Here is a 17,682-nt window from a genome sequence, read left to right on the forward strand (position 1 = left end):
AACTAATTATTGTTTTTTCCCGTCACAATTTTCCGGAGCTCAGCATGTCGTTCTCAGATTCCTTGTTTTGTCTGACCGGTAATCCAACATCCAAAGATTCTCAGCATACAATGATTCACAGGGCAGAGAAAAGCAGCATCATAACCACTTAAAAGATTAGGCAGTTGTAAAAAATTATCTACATCTTCTATTGATCATCTTACATGTAATTCTCTTGTGTTCGCACAAATCGCCAGCTTACATTTGGCAATTTTGTGCAGAAGAAAAAAGCCCAGAGACTCTGAACTGCAGCAATGTAAAATTGAACTTCTATATGCAGGAATAGATCCATCTCGAATGCAACGTTCAGCACACTTTCGCTGACTTAAAGTGCACTCACTTGTGTCATTTTGACACTTGAGAGTGAACTTGTGCCTCAGCTCTGACACTTTCAACGTCTTCAAAACATTTACCTGCCAACGCCACAATCTGTTGCCGTGGTTGCAGAATGATGGATTACTTTTCTTCAGTATCACTCCTAGCACAGGCCTCTTAAAAAGCTACAGTTACCAGAGGACTCTTGTTTACATTGTGTCTTTGTGCCCCTGCTGTCTGTCTCAGCTGTCAATCCAAAGCTCACAGCAGCTAGCCAGCCCTCCCACAGGCTCGTAAGCTAAAAGAAGCATTTTCATTGTCTTTTCAGTTGGATATTAAGGCTCCAAATGAACAAGCCACTTTGTTGTTTTTAGTCTTCAAAACGCCCCGCTTTGTAATTTTTCTCTATTACTGGCAACAAATTACCACTTCAGATGAAGGGCTGGAAGCAGCAGGTGGAGAGATACCTGTAGCGCTGATTAAAAGATCACAACTGCAGGAATGCGAGGAATGTGGATGGGCATTAGCTGTTAGCCGATTAGTGTGGCAGAGGACACAGTTGGGGTCAAGAGCTGGAAGGTCAAAGGTGAAAGGTCAGGTGGTCTGTCTGGAACTTGGGTTTGTATTGGAAGCAGAGGACACATGCAGAAACCCTCGCTACCAGGCAGCCTGTGGTGCTTTTAGGATGCCTGAGTGTCATCTTTCCAGAGCTGCTTGAGTGCTTTCATTTTACATGCTGTAACACATTTTGACCCGACAGCTGAATTCATTCTTGTGCCTGTGCTTTATGTAATTTATTTATATTTGCACATGTGCCTATGTGATTAACACCTCTGTTCGTGTAACTATTTGTGAGTACATCCTTCGGCACCTTTAAGGGCATGTGTGTGTCCTTTATAAACCAAGCTGCAGCACCAATGAGTGTTAGGATGTATGTCACATGATGGCAAGCACTATAATAACATTTAGTCAGTGAAGCACCTGTTTGTATGTTTGAGTGTATTTATACTTCTATGGGTGCATGCATGTTAGCACGTTCTGCATGTATATCACTGACTGCAGTGAGTGTTTCCTTTTTTAATGCCAACCTGTCGCTTTTTTGAAGTGGCTAAAAATTAAAGTGTGTGTAAACTCCAACACACACACACACACACACACACATATCCATCACTCACTCCTTAAAAGCAGGGGAGGAGAGGGTGGTTGGAGTGAGGTAGAGATGAGTGGGAGTGATGAAAGAAGGAACAGAAATCTGAGGTAAGTGGAGGTCACTAGTGCCCCCTACAGGCTGCCGGAGGGCTCAGAGCCTCTTCCACCTGACTTGTGTGGATGTTCAAAGCAGACAGTTGAATTGCATCTGGCTCTAAATGTGTGGACACTTCACAAAGGAAGTGTTTTATGTATCCCTGAGAGATGAACCAAGACGGCTGATTATATTTGAGGAAGGAGTACTCTGTGTTGATGGAACTCAATTTTGCAGATGATCAATCTGGCTCTGAAGCCCTCCACCCACAACTTCTGCATTTTGATGATTATATCAAGTACTTAGTCTGCAAAGCAAGTGGCCCTGTGATAGCTTGGCTTAACTCTGTGCTGCCTTTTTTTCTGTCTCCTTCTCTGTACAGTGATCTCAGCGAAAACCAGATTCAGGGAATTCCAAGGAAAGCCTTCAGGGGAGCTGTGGAAATCAAGAACCTGTAAGTGGCACTTTGGCAACACTCTCTCTGCTTTTATGTGCGATGTGGTGTAGTGTGGTGTGCATGCGGTTCTATATGCGTGCACACGTATGTGGCACCTCCTTTCCGACATGTTTGAGAATGTGCACAGCACCCATTTGCCTGTGCATCAATATTTAATTGTGGTAAATGTCATGTGCCTCCTGCCTGCTGTATTGACTGGCACCGCTGCTCGTTAGCAGCTGTGTGTGTGTGTGTGTGTGTGTCTGTGTTCATGCATTAGAGCGCGGATTACACTGCATGTGTCACATCACTGGCATTTTGCCGTTTCCTCCCTTTGTTTTGCCTCACTCCGAGTTATGATAATTGTTGGTCATTTCACAGGTAAAAGTAATTGCCCATCTTTAATTCTATAAATATGGATTTCTCAACTTTTAGGGCTTCCTGTGGTTTTTTAAATGTCTTGCAATTATTCTAAAAGGACAGGGCATTGTGTGTGTGTGTGTGTGTGTGTGTGTGTGTGTGTGTGTGTGTGTGTGTGTGTGTGTGTGTGTGTGTGTGTGTGTGTGTGCATGCATTAGAGTGCGGATGACAGCATGATTTACTGTCCTTATGTCTTAATTAAATTGTTTCAGCAAACCGACTTTGAGAAAGAGTCGGGGGAGAGGGAGGAAGAGGGATGGGGGATGAGGTATAGAGCAGCGCATACAAACTAGACGTCAGAAGAGAGCAGGAAACAGGAATGAACACAGATAAATGCATTCAGAAATGCAGCTACAAAGAACAAAGATACTAGGAGACCAAACTTTTTTTTAAAACAGAGAGAAGGTGAGGGTGAGACAGAGAGGTTACTAAGGAGTTGAGGCAGAGGAAGTTGAGGTGTTTTCATCTGGAGCCAGCCGAAGCCTTAAGATATACCTTTTAAACACCTTGATGTCTTCAGTTTCCCCTTTCTTTTAATTCCATTTGTGTACATGTGTGTATGCAGCCAGTTGGACTACAACCACATCAGCTGTATTGAAGATGGAGCTTTCAGAGCGCTACGTGACCTGGAAGTACTGTGAGTACCTGCAAAAAGCAGAGGGTTTGGTGAGCACTAACAGCAGTACAATATAGAACAGCTAATTTCCTTGTTGACCTTTCAAAGACTGCATTGCCTATGCAGCTCCCCAAAAGGAATGAATTGGTATATTTTGAGCAGTGGCACTAAAGCCTGGTTCTGTGGTAATGCCGTCATTGTAGAGGGTGTTTGAAGCAGGGGTTTAGGAAACAAAATAGGAAGGGCAAATATAAAAAACAGAGAATCTGCAATTGTTGGTGGGGATTTTTTCTGAAATAAAGTTAAAGCATGACAGTTTTCTTTGTTCACCAACATCTTGAGAAGAGAGAGGGAGCAGCTGAGGTGCCGCTGAGGTTTTAGATTTTTGCTGTATTGGCTAGCGATTGTGCTTCTCTATCATTAACCAAAACATCTTTAACAGTATTTTCTGTGTCACATTAAGGACTTTCTAAGAATAGTATGTTCTTTCACGTGCAGGGCAGGATTTTTTCATTTGTAAGATGACATGCAGTCCTGACGTGTCTTAAAATAAAAGTGCCCCTACTCTTCACATAATTTGTTAATTGGGCCATTAGGCACACAGAATGGACACTTTTGTTGTCCTGAAGTGCTTTTCGACTTATTAATGCCTGTAATATTCATTTTGCTTTGATTTCAAAGTCAGTCAATACCTTAAGTGGGCACTTTATAGCCCAGCCAGAATCAGAGCTGTAAGCAAACGTGCAAAGGTATGATCATTCGATCAGGCAAATAAACTCTACCATCTATTTGTATCTAATTTCTAATGATTCAAATGATTTTCTGTAGTCTGAGCATTCTGGGAGCGAATAAATGGATTATGTGTTAAGCCGATGTCTAAAAAGAAAGAAAAAAAAGCAGGACTAAAGGCTCAATAGCTTTCGATTAAATGTGATTTATTACAGAGCTAATTAGAAGCTAACAAGGTAGTGCTTTGAACACATTAATATAAAAGAGTTGTTTTTTCATTGTTTTTGTGTTACATTACAAATGCGCTGTCTGACATGGCAGCCTCTTTCATGATAACAGTAAAATACTGCGGGACAGACTTTCTGCATATCTGTAATATGCTGTGTGTTCACTTTCTTCTTTAGCACCCTGAACAATAACAACATCAGCCGACTGTCTGTGGCCAGTTTCAACCACATGCCAAAGCTCAGGACCTTGTAAGTGGCATCTCTGTGTATTTGGTACACCTCGCTGCCCTGAGGGGAAGGATTCTTCCCATCCGTGTCCATTTGTGTAACAGATTGATTGATGTGTACTTGCAACTCTCTCTCTCTTCCCTCCACCCAACCTGCTCCTGCCTCCCCTGTCATCACACCTCTTATTTCTCTCCTTCCCCCACCTGTTCTTGTCTGGCCCATCTCCTCCTCTGTCCCTCAGCCGCCTGCACTCCAACAACCTGCAGTGTGACTGCCACGTAGCCTGGCTGTCAGAGTGGCTGCGACAGCGCCCCCGGCTGGGTCTTTACACGCAATGCATGGCCCCTCCGCACTTGAGGGGGCACAACGTGGCCGAGGTGCAGAAGAAGGAGTTTGTGTGCACAGGTAGGTCGGGTTCACCGATTTGTTTTGCTGTCTGTTTTGTGACTTCCCTCGGCTCGCTGTTTCGCAGTGGCAAACCCATCTTTTGCTTTGTCTCGTCTGCTTTCTCTCATTACCTTTTTGCTCATGATTTTTAAAGACTGGGATGAAGGTAAGTGGCTTGTCTTTAACTCTATGTGCTGCATTTCCTAAAATATATATCATCGATCTGATTTTCTGCACAACACGAGAATAGAAAACAGTTGTAGATAGACAAGGTCACATCTAAGGACAGGATATTTCCCTCACTTGCACAGTTGCTCTAGCCGTGCTGCAGATTTTTTTTTCTTTGCCTTTGGGATTTACTCAAAGCATAATCTGTTATCCGTGGATAATATTGGCCCTCTGTCTCTGTGTAGGTCACCAGTCGTCATCATCTTCCTCCTGCAGTGTGTTACAGTGTCCGGAGTCGTGCACCTGCAGTAACAACATTGTGGACTGTAGAGGGAAGGGTCTCACAGAAATACCCACCAACCTGCCCGAAACCATCACCGAGATGTAAGACCTGTGATCCAAGTAAACACGTCTGCTTCAAACCGCTTTTCTTACACACACAAAACTCCCACATCCACACTCGGAGCAGTGATATTTGTCCTGCTCTTTAACTCTGCGTCTTTCCATTTTCCCTCTTTGTCTCTTTCCACCTTTCTGTTTCACTACTTCTCTTTGTGTGGTGAAATAAAATCACACATCTGTGAAATGAGAAAGCCTGGTCATGCAGCTCCTTCCTGCTTAAGAAAATAATAAAGGAATGACAAAAGAAGAACAACTGAAAGATTAATCTGAGAGACGAGGTGGATCATATCGCTATCTGTAAGTGAGAATCGGAGAAAAGTGGAAGGAGAAGAGCCGGCAGATTTAACAAAGTGCCAAAAAATAAGACGTTGACTTAAGATTTGAGATTTGGACTTCTTGAGTCAGACTTAAATGGACATCACACTGCTGCTCTTTCTCTTTGTCTCACAACAAAGAGAAAGAGCACAACACAATCTTTAAATGTGATAAAGCACTCATGAGAAGACAATTTATTGCAGTCGACAGTTTTTAACAATTGATTTCACTTCATTACAAAGACAGTCTTTGTTTATTAGACTTCTCTCTTCCCAACAGCTGGGCTAAGCTGAAGGGCTGACAGTCTTGAGACTGGTTATTAGATCTGTTGGCACTGCAGAGGCTCTAAAGGGACAGGACTCCCTTTAGACCACGGCCACTGGCAGCGATGTGGTGACCAGAGATCTGAATGTCAGTGAAAATTTAGCAAACTGCAGTGTCAAGAGACAAAAGAACTGCAAGGTGAACGACTAATGTGACAGCGAACTGCAGTGAAGTATACCACTGATCGACATGCATGGTGCAGGTGGAGAACAAAGTGCTGAGTGCTGTAAAAGTACAAACAGACCATAGCGTCTCCACACGTCTGTCACTGCATCAGATCGCCCCCTATATTAAATAAAGATTTGTGACTGGGACTGAGACATGTCAGTCACGTCCAACCAGAGCAAATGAAACATTTCTCAGATGGCATTCCAGCTCTGCCACTAAAACCATTGAAAACATTTTGTATTTCTCATTTTTAAAAACAATATCTGCATTATTTTGAAGGTAAAGCTTTGGTTACCATGATTATGAAGACATGAAGCCTAACTTGGACTTCTCACTCTCAAAGTCACTTCACTGATTTTGAGACCCATTACTTGCTTTGATAAGAACGAAGACCCCCGTTTAATTTAACTGCTATAAAACGCGTTTTTCAAGACTCAAGATTAAATTTAGCGTTATGTTTTTAACATCTCTGGGATTTGTGCCGCCCTAGAGCAGAATGGTGACCTGACCCAGCTTCACTGAATTGGATAAAAGTTCTATTTGTCTCCTTTAACTTAAGACTTTTTAAATGCTACAGGAAGATTTGGGGCATAATTTGGACTTCTCTTTACTTAGTTAAGACCTGGAACTCTTTCAAATGGCTTGAAACCTTATGTAAGACCTACAAGACTTTAGACATTAACTTCCTTATCGATTTTAGATTTTATTTGGACTTACTTAACGGAGCATCAACTTGTCTAAATTTACACTTGACTTAGCCTTGTCCTGATTGATTTTAGGCTTAAAAAGGACTCGTTTCTTTTCACTTCAGACTCAAAACAGCTGAAACCACTATAGAACAGGCACATTATGGTTCGTATGCACAACCAGTCAAAAATGTCAGCAGTGAAAAGTTTAGAAAGCGAGAGAATTTTTCACAATGAAGCTGTTGTTTTTGTTTAATTTGCTGTCACAGTGAATAAACACTTCTTTCTTTTTTTTCCATCTCTTTTCACTCTAATGGCATGGTCAGATTGATGCACAGTCAGACCTAATGGAACACTTCCCAGATGTTACAGCTGTGTGTTTGTGTGTCCGTCTGACTGTGCAGATGTTAAAGAGGGCAAAGGATCAGAGAAATGTGGCAGACTTTGGCAGGGCCTATTAAAGGGACTTATCTGGAAAAGTTTCCCCTTAGCCATAGCCCCCGGGGAAAGAGCAGCAGCCAACAATGGAGCAGAGATAGCTCTGTGATAGGGGAATGTTAATGCCGCTTCTCAATGGTCTGTGTGTATGTTTGGTTCCAGACGACTGGAGCAGAACGCCATCAAGGTGATACCAGCTGGGGCCTTTTCTCCTTATAAGAAGCTGCGCAGGATGTGAGTAGATGATGAGATGCGTGTATTCTGCACCCTGTCAACCATCCACAAAAACTTTTGTTGCCGGCCACTTTCCAGTTTGTGATGACCTCCGTGCTATGCTTTCTGTGTTTCTCTCTTCCTCACTGACTCTCTGGTTTTATGCTTCTGCTTCTTGTTCCCTTCTCATTTTGTTTTTCACAGAGACTTGAGTAACAACCAGATATCAGAGCTGGCCTCGGATGCCTTCCAAGGTCTGCGCTCTCTCAACTCGCTGTGAGTATTGTGTGGTATGTTTATATTGAAGTTGTATTTTTTTAAACACTCCGAAGCACCGCTTTGAGGGCGCAAAAAAGTTTAAAATCTGTTTATGCTCCATAACTTCCGTTTATTTTTCACTTTTAGCTACTGCTTTTATATTTTATGTGAATAATGCGCTCAGGAGTTTAATATCTGAGATCTGTTATGGCCATAACATACTGAAAAAGAGAAACAGGAAAAACAAAAAGTTGGATTTTCCCACAACAGTGTAGCCAAATTACAACAACCTCGTTATTAGGAGTGAAAAACACAAAGCAAGCCACACCTGAAATGATCCTCAAACTTTAGACCTCGCAAACTTTTTAATTTCCCAGTAACTTTGTATAGGAGAGCTCCTTTTTCCTTGATGGTTGGGAACCATGTTAAAGTTCCATTACTGCAGATACGTGACGGGAGCGTGGGACCGAATATGGACAGGGAAAAAACAATAGAAATAGCAATGCACTTCAGATGTTTCATCAAACGTAATGAAGCAACAAGATGAAGATTTTCCTGACAAACTCTTATTTTTCTTTCAATATTGTCAGTAGATCATTTCTCTCATCACTGTATCTGTGGTGCTGAAGCAAAGTTTGGATTCTTATCTGTTTTTTAATTTGACTGCAGTACTTTGCAATTTCACCTTTTCAGCCTTTATAAAAGAAAAAAAAAAGAAAGAAAACCAAGACTGTAAAGGAAAAATTAAACAATATTACAGTGCCTGGAAAACAAATTACCTTCAGCAAGCAGCCAAAACATCCAAGAAATATTAACCGAGCTATCCCCAAGATTTGGTTTCATCCAAAAATCATTTTTTAATTTGCAAAAAAAAAAAAAAAAATCCGTTTGAATAATCATTTTGTGACTCTTATCATCTGATTGCTTGTGGTTCTTTCCTTCTCATTGTGTTTGTAAGGATAGAAACTACAGCCACAGCTGTGGAATAAACATACAGAACGTACCACACAAAACAAAAGCGTATACATGTTTAGCAAAAGCAGCGGTGTTGCTGGCTTTCTGACTCTCAGCTCGGACCATCTGCTTTGCGTGTGAAGCTGCGGGAAGGACCGTGGAGAGAGGAGCTGAGGAGGAGAAGGATGGAGAGTTATTTCATGAAGGAGTTACATTAAGGTCTCGTCTCTCCGAAGTCAATAATTCATAAATGCTGAATTGCTGATTGGAGGCTTCTGCCACCTCATTACACATTCACCACAGAAAGAATGGGACACACCGATTCATGCTGACACACCACATGCAGCATGGCCTTCACATTAAGCCACACTGTGTATTTATTGTGCGTCAGTGTTTGGTTAGAGAGGGTGTAAATGAGCCATAGGTGGCATCTGCGCATGTGTCCGTACGCGTATGCGTGTGAACGACCAGAACTGTATGTGCTGACTTGTCTGCGAGACATAAATGAAGCATCCGCTCCCAACGCCGCATTTCCCAACATCGGTTCTCTCAGGGACGGCCACTCGGCACAATGAAATAAAAGCCAATCCAAAACACATGTCTTCAGCCTGAATACACAACTCATCTGTGCACAGTGCATAAAGATGTCTCCTGTGTGTGTGTGTGTGTGTGTGTGTGTGTGTGTGTGTGTGTGTGTGTGTGTGTGTGTGTGTGTGTGTGTGTGTGTGTGTGTGTGATTGCATCTGAGGTATTTGTTGGGGCAAGGCAGTGGCAGTCTCAGCCTTCTCCTGTTTCTGTAGCACTTTTGGCGTATTTATAAAAAAAAGCTATTCTCTGATAACAGCGTGCATTCCTAACATAACACCACAGCCAGATTTATGGACGTTATCTTAATTTTTTATGATATTTAAATGAAAAGTGATCATCATGTGTTATACATCATGTCCAGAGTACTGACGTACAGCCAGGTACGAAGTCAGATTAAGTGATTGAAGCTTTTTTTTCCCTGTGTGTTTCTGTGTTTTCTTGAGTAAAAAAGCCAAATGCCTTCCCTCTTAGTAATTTCTGCTGAATTCTAGTTAGTTTGTGTCACTTGTGCAGATTTAATCTAAGACATTTTAATGACCATAATTCTTTAGTATTTGGTTCTTAACAGCTGAGTACTTTAAACTGTTTTTTGCTGCTAATACTTTTGTGTTGAGGAAACAAAATGGGTTTAATTATTATTAAAAGTGCAAAATATTGTTCAAGATCATTGTCAGCCGAGTGTTTTCAGAAACTTTTCTTCACTTTCTTCAGAAGTATTTTGTCACTTCATGGTTTTTTTATGCTTTTAGACAAATGCTCATGCAGCAGCTCTGTCGGGCAAAGGTTAACATATCACCTCATACACAAATGGTCCATAGTTCGAATGCTAGAGCCCAGATAAATGGAAAGTAGTGCTGTGGGATACTGCAAATAATGGCAACGATCAAAGTTACTTTTAGTTCCATTTTTTAGATGTAACTACTTTTCGTGTTTTACCAAAGATTTCTTTAGATTGCTCAGTAGGTGATTTTGTAGTTGTCAGTCATTCCCAGTACCTTCAGCTATCACAGCCATCTTTGCCATGAGCAGCATTTACAATAAAAACACAACGCTTCACACTGGCACACTGTCAAATAATCATGGGAGCTGTATTCCTTTTTTACACGAGTTTACACCAAATGTACTCATATTTTCCCACATTACCGCTTTAGAAAATATTAATTTTGCAATTTTGGTTGAGTAAAGAACCAAAACACTGGAAACAGACACAAGACAAAAAGAGAGGTCTGACTCCCTGTACGATCTAGGTTGACTGTTGTTATTAATGTTGCATTTGTTTTCTGCAGGGTACTATATGGGAACAAAATCACAGAGATCTCCAAAGGACTCTTTGAGGGGCTGTTCTCTCTGCAGCTACTGTGAGTAGAAACACACAGACGAGCACAAAATCAGTCGCATTTGCATCTCATCGATATTCAGCGGAAAATTGCTTACCTCAAACATTGTCATCAGAGTTGAGGCATCATGACTGAAAGCCATCTTCACTGACTTGCACCATTTGAAACACTCGTCAGAGAACGATAACGGGGTGAGCCTTCATTTCCATTTCTCCCACTCTCTCTCTCTCCTTTGTTCTGTCACTTCAGGTTACTGAATGCTAATAAGATAGCATGCCTGCGCGTGGACGCGTTTCAGGACCTTCACAACCTCAATCTGCTATCACTGTATGACAACAAGCTCCAGACCATCGCCAAGGGGACTTTCTCATCTCTAAGAGCCATACAAACACTGTACGTATGCACACACACACACACACACCAGACTTGTAGAGATAAATAAGAAAATGCATTAACCGGCAAGCTTTATAAATGAACAACCACCAACATAAACAAAAATCAATTACGTTTTTGGAATAACGTACCAACTGTTAAAAAATACATTTTTGTCTGTACAGTACAACAGCAGTTTCTTTGCCACTGTTAAGAATTAAACTAACCTCTCTTATAAATCCGTCAGTCAACATGAATGCTTCAAAATGTTTCACAGGGAGGCAACATGCTCTCAGTTTTATTTCTTTCAAGAGACTCAATAGACGATCAACTGAGGAACATCTTTTTGGCTCTTACTATAGTCTCCTGTGTAGATACTTATTGCTCTGTTTCTCATCACTGGTTAGTGATTATAACAGAATATAACAGAAGAATAATTATTATTATAACAAAGTGATAAATATACAGACTCCTTGCAGTCACACACCTCATATCATTTTTAAGAGAAATAAATCCAGGTATTTGTTCTGGTCCTTTGATTTAAAGAGTAAAATAAAGGTTTTTGATGTAAACACTGTTCCAGTATCAGTCTTTGAGCTGCTGTTCACATACGTGGTGCTATTACACGCTCCCATTATGGCCAGCCTCAGAAAAATATACTCACAGCACGTCGGCTCACCTGAATGTGTTTTGTATGTTCTGTGTGTCTCTGTGCAGTCACTTGGCACAAAACCCCTTTATCTGTGACTGCCATCTGAAGTGGCTGGCAGACTACCTGCAGGACAATCCCATCGAGACGAGCGGCGCGCGCTGCACCAGCCCTCGACGGCTCGCCAACAAACGAATCGGGCAAATCAAGAGCAAGAAGTTCCGCTGCTCAGGTACAGACACGCACACACATACACTTCACTGCATCTACACACATACAGTAGCTTGCACAAATATAGCTATTGTAAATATGGTACATAGTAGAGGCTAATTCTTTCTTCTTTTTTTTACATTTCTGATCACTCCTACATGCACACACAAGACAAGCTGACCTCTCCTCTCTTTTCATTCTGTGTCTTCCTGCTGGGATTTTCCCTCAGCCTCTTTCTACTAACCTCATCTCCCTGTTGTTTTTAGCGTTTTCTGGGATTTTCCACACGTTTCATGCCAAACCACAGCCAGAGTGGGTTGTCTTTTAGTGTAGCCTTTTTTTCTTCTGTTTTTCACTTTGACTCTCTCTGTCTCTCTATTAGCTAGAGAACAGTATTTCATCCCAGGTATTGTACAATAAGCATGAGTGTGTGTATGTGTGTGTGTATGTATAAACCACTGTTTGCTCACTCACAGCTGATGCTTCACACTCGCACATCCGCGACACTTTGAGTGACTTGCCCTGACCGACACCTATTCAATGCCAAAACATGTTCTGCTAATGGTCTGTCATGCATTATAATGCACCGCGTCTAACCAGACACCAGATAATCACACTCTTGTCCTTGCACTGGGTTTTCGATGGTTAACGCAACCTTGATGATCGAGGGAGGAAAAACAGTTGGATTAACAAGCTTGGGTCGCTGTCAGCTGGGCTCTGTCTGTCTGGCTAAATGAAGGTAGCCTGGTGCAGCGATCACAGAGACTATATTTAATGCCAGTCCTTCTTGCTTCTTAGCACATCTAATGACAGCTAATGTATGAGCGTGTGTCCGTGAGCATCTGCGTCTGTTTTTTTCGCTGCAGAACATCAAAAGGTCACACAGTCATCATGCTCAGAGGGGTGCTGGGAAATATGTAAATGAGACATGCATATGAGATCAGTAGCAGGGCTAAAGGCGGTCATTACCACAGCAGCGCACAGAGGGGCCACGAAGTGTGTTGCATGAGAGAGCGTGTGCGCAAGCGTGTGTGTGTGTTTGTGTGTATGCGCGCACTCACTGCAGTCATTAACTCTGTAGCTCACCGGGGGGACAGAGGTTTCAAAGCCCAGATACCACATACGGGGCAAAGCTGAATAATTTAAGAACATTTTCGGTTGAAAAGTTGAATGAACATGTTTTATTCTGCGGTCCAACCTTGATATTGCGGCTAAGATCAATACACCTAAAATCCTCTCATTTGCATTTACGCTGTTGTCTTATTTCAGATCCTACCTCATTTTTCTGTTGTTGCAAATGAGGCTCTTTTATCTGTGTATGTATGCTTTTTGCCTCACAGTCTCCCCAGAATAGGTTTAAATCGTGCCGTGCTTCGACTAGAAGAGGCCAGGACGTGTGCTCGATAAATAGACCCGTTCTGTGTCACGTCACGCCAGCATGATTCTCGCTATTCACGAGTCATTAGTCCTTTAAATGAATCACTGCCTGGGGTCTGAACACGGACTGCAGCACAAATTGCAGCTTTTTTTATTTGCACTCAGTTTTTCATCAGCTTTTTCCCTTCCTGTTCAAATAAACGAGTGAAATCCCTTCTTCTTTCTCCTACTGCCTTTCTAACACACTCAGGAGTACACCATGTCAGCTGTAAGTAACACACACACCCCCATACACACACAAACACACAAGGTTCTTCGTCAGCTCTGAATCCCTCACCTCTCGTCCCTGACCGGCATCTGACCTTTGACCTCAACTGCAATGACCCTTCTGTGACTCCTCTTGTCTTGTTGTTCACCATCAACAACGATGCGACGAGAATAATAATTACGATTTACACTTTAGCGCACAATGGTTCATGTATTTTTATCTTGTTTATGTACCTATGGGGTGTGTTGGAGTGTGTGTGTGTGTGTGTGTGTCTGTGTCTGTGTGTGTGTGTGTGTGTGTCTGTGTGTGTGTGTAGTACCCAGAAGTCAGGGCTTCTCTTGCATTCAGTGCTGCTGTAACTCTCCTCCCACTCCTCCGTAACAGCTGCCCTGTTCCTGCTCTGCTTTCTGTGATGTAGACGTCTGTAGATGTTCCTCGAGCCTTTCCCTCTATTCCTGCCCCTTTTTGAACACCTTGTCTGATATCCTCCTTCTTATCATTGATCCTCTCTGTCCTCTCTATTTGCTGCAAATTACACATTTCCAGTATCAGGTGGCTTCTTCGTTCTTCTCTCCTCCTTTCTCCTCCTACTTCCTCTCCTATGCCTCTTTTCATGTTCATTCTCCCCTGAGCTCCTTTCCTCCCTTTGCTCTTCCTCCTCCTCCTGTCTCCTCTGTCCTTCCCACCCCTGTGTTCCAGCGGAGGAGCAGTCAGTCAGCAGGTTGTTCCTTTGTGCTTGATCTAACCATGTGGCTGCCAGGTTCCTATCGTGGAACATGGTTCTTTCAAGCACCATGGAACGGCCCTGCAAAACCCTACAGCATGGCGCAAGAGACAGCAAACTCCTGTCACTCCCTGCAAGAGTGTGTGTGTGTGCATGTGTGTGAGCTTGAGTTAGAGCCTCAGTGTCTGTACAGTATGATAGATGACTACCTGTATGTGCATGAGCATTTTTCTGGTGAGATCTCAGCTTGTTTGTAGTCTGACAGGGCAGAAAACCTCCAATATCTTTGTTCTCGTGTGAGTGCATGTGCGTCTGTGTGTGTCTGTCTTGATCTTCACAGTCTGTGTAGCTTCCTGTTATTTTGATTCCTTTAAGGCTGCGATGCACAATGCAGCATTTTGAGCCAAAGCTTATGGGGATTGTTGCAAATGATTGTAATCAGCTTTCTTGTCCTATGACGAACAAAAAAAAAAAGCAGCACACCCCTTGAGCAGTGTCTCTAAATTCTGCTACTGTGCTGGTGTTTCTATCGGGACCCGTGCCAGTAAATGCTGGGGTTTGACTCTTGCACATTTAGTGACACTGCGGTTATGATTGTGACCAGGTAACGAGGATTACCGTAGTAAGCTAGGAGGCGACTGCTTCGCAGACCTGGCCTGCCCTGAAAAGTGTCGCTGCGAGGGCACCACCGTCGACTGCTCCAACCAGAAACTCACCAAAATACCTGATCACATTCCTCAATACACCACCGAGCTGTGAGTCACGCTGCTACAAAGTGCATCTATGTGTGGGATAGAAGAAACCTCAGAGCCTCTTTCTCTTTGTTTCTAACCACCTCTACTTTGCTCTGTTCTCAGGCGTCTGAACAACAATGAATTCAGTGTGCTCGAGGCGACGGGGATCTTCAAAAAGCTGCCTCAGCTGAGGAAGATGTGAGTCAGACATGTCTTTAACGTAACAAGGACGTAACGTCAGGAAGTCACACTCGGGTCACACAGAGGAAAACTGCGACAGATGCGGATATAGAAATTAAAATGAACTATGTGTGTTTCTCTCTATACACGTAACCCCCCCCCACCCCCTCCTCCCACCCCCTCTTTACATCTCTCTTTTCTTGCTGCTCTCTTACTTTCCTTCCTCCTGCTTCCCACTCTGTGTAGTAACCTGAGTAATAACCGTATCACTGACATAGAGGAGGGAACGTTTGAAGGAGCTTCAGGGGTCAATGAGCTGATTCTGACCTCCAACAGACTGGAGAACATACACCACCGCATGCTGAAGGGACTCAGTGGCCTCCGCACGCTGTGGGTACACACACACCCACACACTCACACATATGCATATGTATTGAGTATGCCAGCAATATCCAAAGACGTTCCCACATACTGTGACACTGTCAAACACAGAATAATACGAGCATGCATAATTCACCAGGTAACACTGCATATTTAGGTTTATGTAATGAGCTTCAGTTAATAGGTAATACGATCCATATGAGGCTGTAAAGATGTTTATTAATGCATAGAATTTTACATTTTATCTACCTTGACAACAATCAAGGGCCCATGCCATTTTTTTCCAGGGGTCAGGGAATAAACCACCATTAACTGTTAATTAATATATAATAATTAAGACCCTAAGATCCTGAGGAAACCAATGCAGATTAGATTTTTTTATAGAGTCAGTAGTATCAGTCTTAATAAAGCAACACTAAATGCTTATGAAATTTAATATGAGCCATTGGTTAAACTCAAAAAGTGCAATTGCATTGGTCTCATAAACAATTAGAGGAAGGTCAAGGCTTTTAGTGACATTCCTACACAGTTATAAAGTGTTAATAAGTGTTACTGTTTATGATCTTTAAGACTTATGTAGTGTTATGTATATATACTTTATAAGGAATTATGTGGGGTTTTGTAGTTATTAGCTATTAGTTAGGCCTTAAAGGCCTTAAAATAAGGTGTTATCTCATTAGGGCATAAACATAAGTGTATATACTTAACTGTATATACATGTTGTGGGTACACGCTTACCTATATACTGTATACTATATACTTAACTGTAGTACAGGTTAATTCATTCACTTTTTTCCTGTGTGTGGGTAGCATGCTGAGGAGCAACCGCATCAGCTGTGTGAGCAACAGCAGCTTTGTGGGGTTGAGTTCGGTGCGTCTGCTGTCACTCTATGACAACCAGATTACCTCCATGAACCCCGGAGCCTTCGACACGCTGCACTCCCTGTCCACACTGTGAGTGTAAACAACACAACCCACAAATGTGACAAATATAAATGCAAAAAATAATAATAATAACAATAATAATACTGCTGAGCACCCTCATCTCCTTACTTTCCTACTCTCCAGAAACCTTCTGGCTAATCCTTTTAACTGCAACTGTCACCTGGCTTGGCTTGGTGATTGGTTGAGAAGGAAACGCATCGTCACCGGTAACCCCCGCTGCCAGAGTCCTTACTTCCTGAAGGAGATCCCCATCCAGGATGTAGCTGTCCAGGACTTTGCCTGTGAAGATGGTGAGATGGAGAAAATAATAATGATATTACATGTCTCTCTAAAACAGCTTACATTTTTTTATCCCTAATCACTTTTACCATCAGGTAATGATGAGAATAGCTGCTCTCCGGTGCTGAGGTGTCCAGCTGAGTGTTCCTGTCTGGACACCGTGGTCCGCTGCAGCAACAAGGGACTCACCACGCTGCCCAGAGGCCTGCCGAAAGAGACCACCGAACTGTGAGTTTATAACAAACACACCCTTTAGTATAAAGCTTAACCAAACTCCACATTTTACAAGCTACAATCATAAAGTTCCCTATTAAATGTGCCTGAAAACATAAATTATTTAAGATCAGGTCCAGAGCACTTCCAGGGCTTTGAGATAATTGTTACTTTTAGTTTGGTCCCTTAACACTTTCCCTGCTAATGACAAAAGCAATCAGTGATTTCAGTTGTTGACTGCTTGCACTTCTACATCTTGTTCAGAGAACAAACATTCCACTCTGAGTCAAACTGACCCAACGCTCATTACAATTAGAGCTGAATCTCCAGCTGTGACCCACAGACTAAACAACGATTGGCAGTTGAAGAGTCCACAAACCAGCAGAGCATCCTTTGCTTCGTTTTTAATAGCATTCACACAGACAGTTAATCCACCAGGGTCAGGAACGTTTAGTGGATCTGATCTAAACAGTGGTTCATGCCAGCGTGCAACCCTGCACTGGTGCACTGTAGCTAATCCCAGACTGAATCTGTGATGCTAAGATCAGTTAAGGTCAGTGCTCCTTAGGGCCACACCACCTGCTTCAGCACTCATTGTTCATCTTGTGGCTAAAGATAGCTTTTTATAGCTTTGGCTGTATGTCCAAGGTCTGCATCAGTCGTCTGATGCAATATCATGAGACACTTGATAAATTATCTCTGCAGTGAGACTGTGCAGATGTAGAGCTAGAATAGCAGTGTAATGGAGGATACAACGAGTGAGTCTGGCAAAGAAATGCTGTCCTCTTACACCCCAGAGGCTGTCCCTGAGAAAAGTAAGGCCATAGCAGAGGTCAGAGTGGATTTCAGTAGTGTCCAC

The 17,682-nt window shown here is 42.5% G+C and overlaps 1 protein-coding gene across 11 annotated transcripts in view; it reads left to right on the forward strand.

The window, feature by feature from the left end:
• Positions 1-17,682, forward strand: part of slit2 (slit homolog 2 (Drosophila)) — a 104,816-nt gene that overhangs the window by 62,213 nt on the left and 24,921 nt on the right. For 5 of the 11 annotated variants that reach the window (XM_063476284.1, XM_063476286.1, XM_063476289.1 and 2 more), the window contains exons 5-23: positions 1,980-2,051; positions 3,019-3,090; positions 4,203-4,274; positions 4,495-4,658; positions 4,795-4,806; positions 5,054-5,192; positions 7,304-7,375; positions 7,559-7,630; positions 10,441-10,512; positions 10,741-10,884; positions 11,581-11,744; positions 12,105-12,128; positions 13,350-13,367; positions 14,696-14,846; positions 14,949-15,023; positions 15,252-15,395; positions 16,197-16,340; positions 16,455-16,621; positions 16,706-16,838. In XM_063476284.1, coding sequence (XP_063332354.1) covers positions 1,980-2,051; positions 3,019-3,090; positions 4,203-4,274; positions 4,495-4,658; positions 4,795-4,806; positions 5,054-5,192; positions 7,304-7,375; positions 7,559-7,630; positions 10,441-10,512; positions 10,741-10,884; positions 11,581-11,744; positions 12,105-12,128; positions 13,350-13,367; positions 14,696-14,846; positions 14,949-15,023; positions 15,252-15,395; positions 16,197-16,340; positions 16,455-16,621; positions 16,706-16,838 — 1,911 coding nt within the window. The remainder of the gene's footprint in view (positions 1-1,979; positions 2,052-3,018; positions 3,091-4,202; positions 4,275-4,494; positions 4,659-4,794; positions 4,807-5,053; positions 5,193-7,303; positions 7,376-7,558; positions 7,631-10,440; positions 10,513-10,740; positions 10,885-11,580; positions 11,745-12,104; positions 12,129-13,349; positions 13,368-14,695; positions 14,847-14,948; positions 15,024-15,251; positions 15,396-16,196; positions 16,341-16,454; positions 16,622-16,705; positions 16,839-17,682) is intronic. The other 6 variants (XM_063476290.1, XM_063476293.1, XM_063476291.1 and 3 more) reach the window with 4 other exon arrangements.

The sequence above is a fragment of the Pelmatolapia mariae genome, linkage group LG6, assembly GCF_036321145.2.
Source record: "Pelmatolapia mariae isolate MD_Pm_ZW linkage group LG6, Pm_UMD_F_2, whole genome shotgun sequence".
NCBI classification, from domain to species: domain Eukaryota; kingdom Metazoa; phylum Chordata; class Actinopteri; order Cichliformes; family Cichlidae; genus Pelmatolapia; species Pelmatolapia mariae.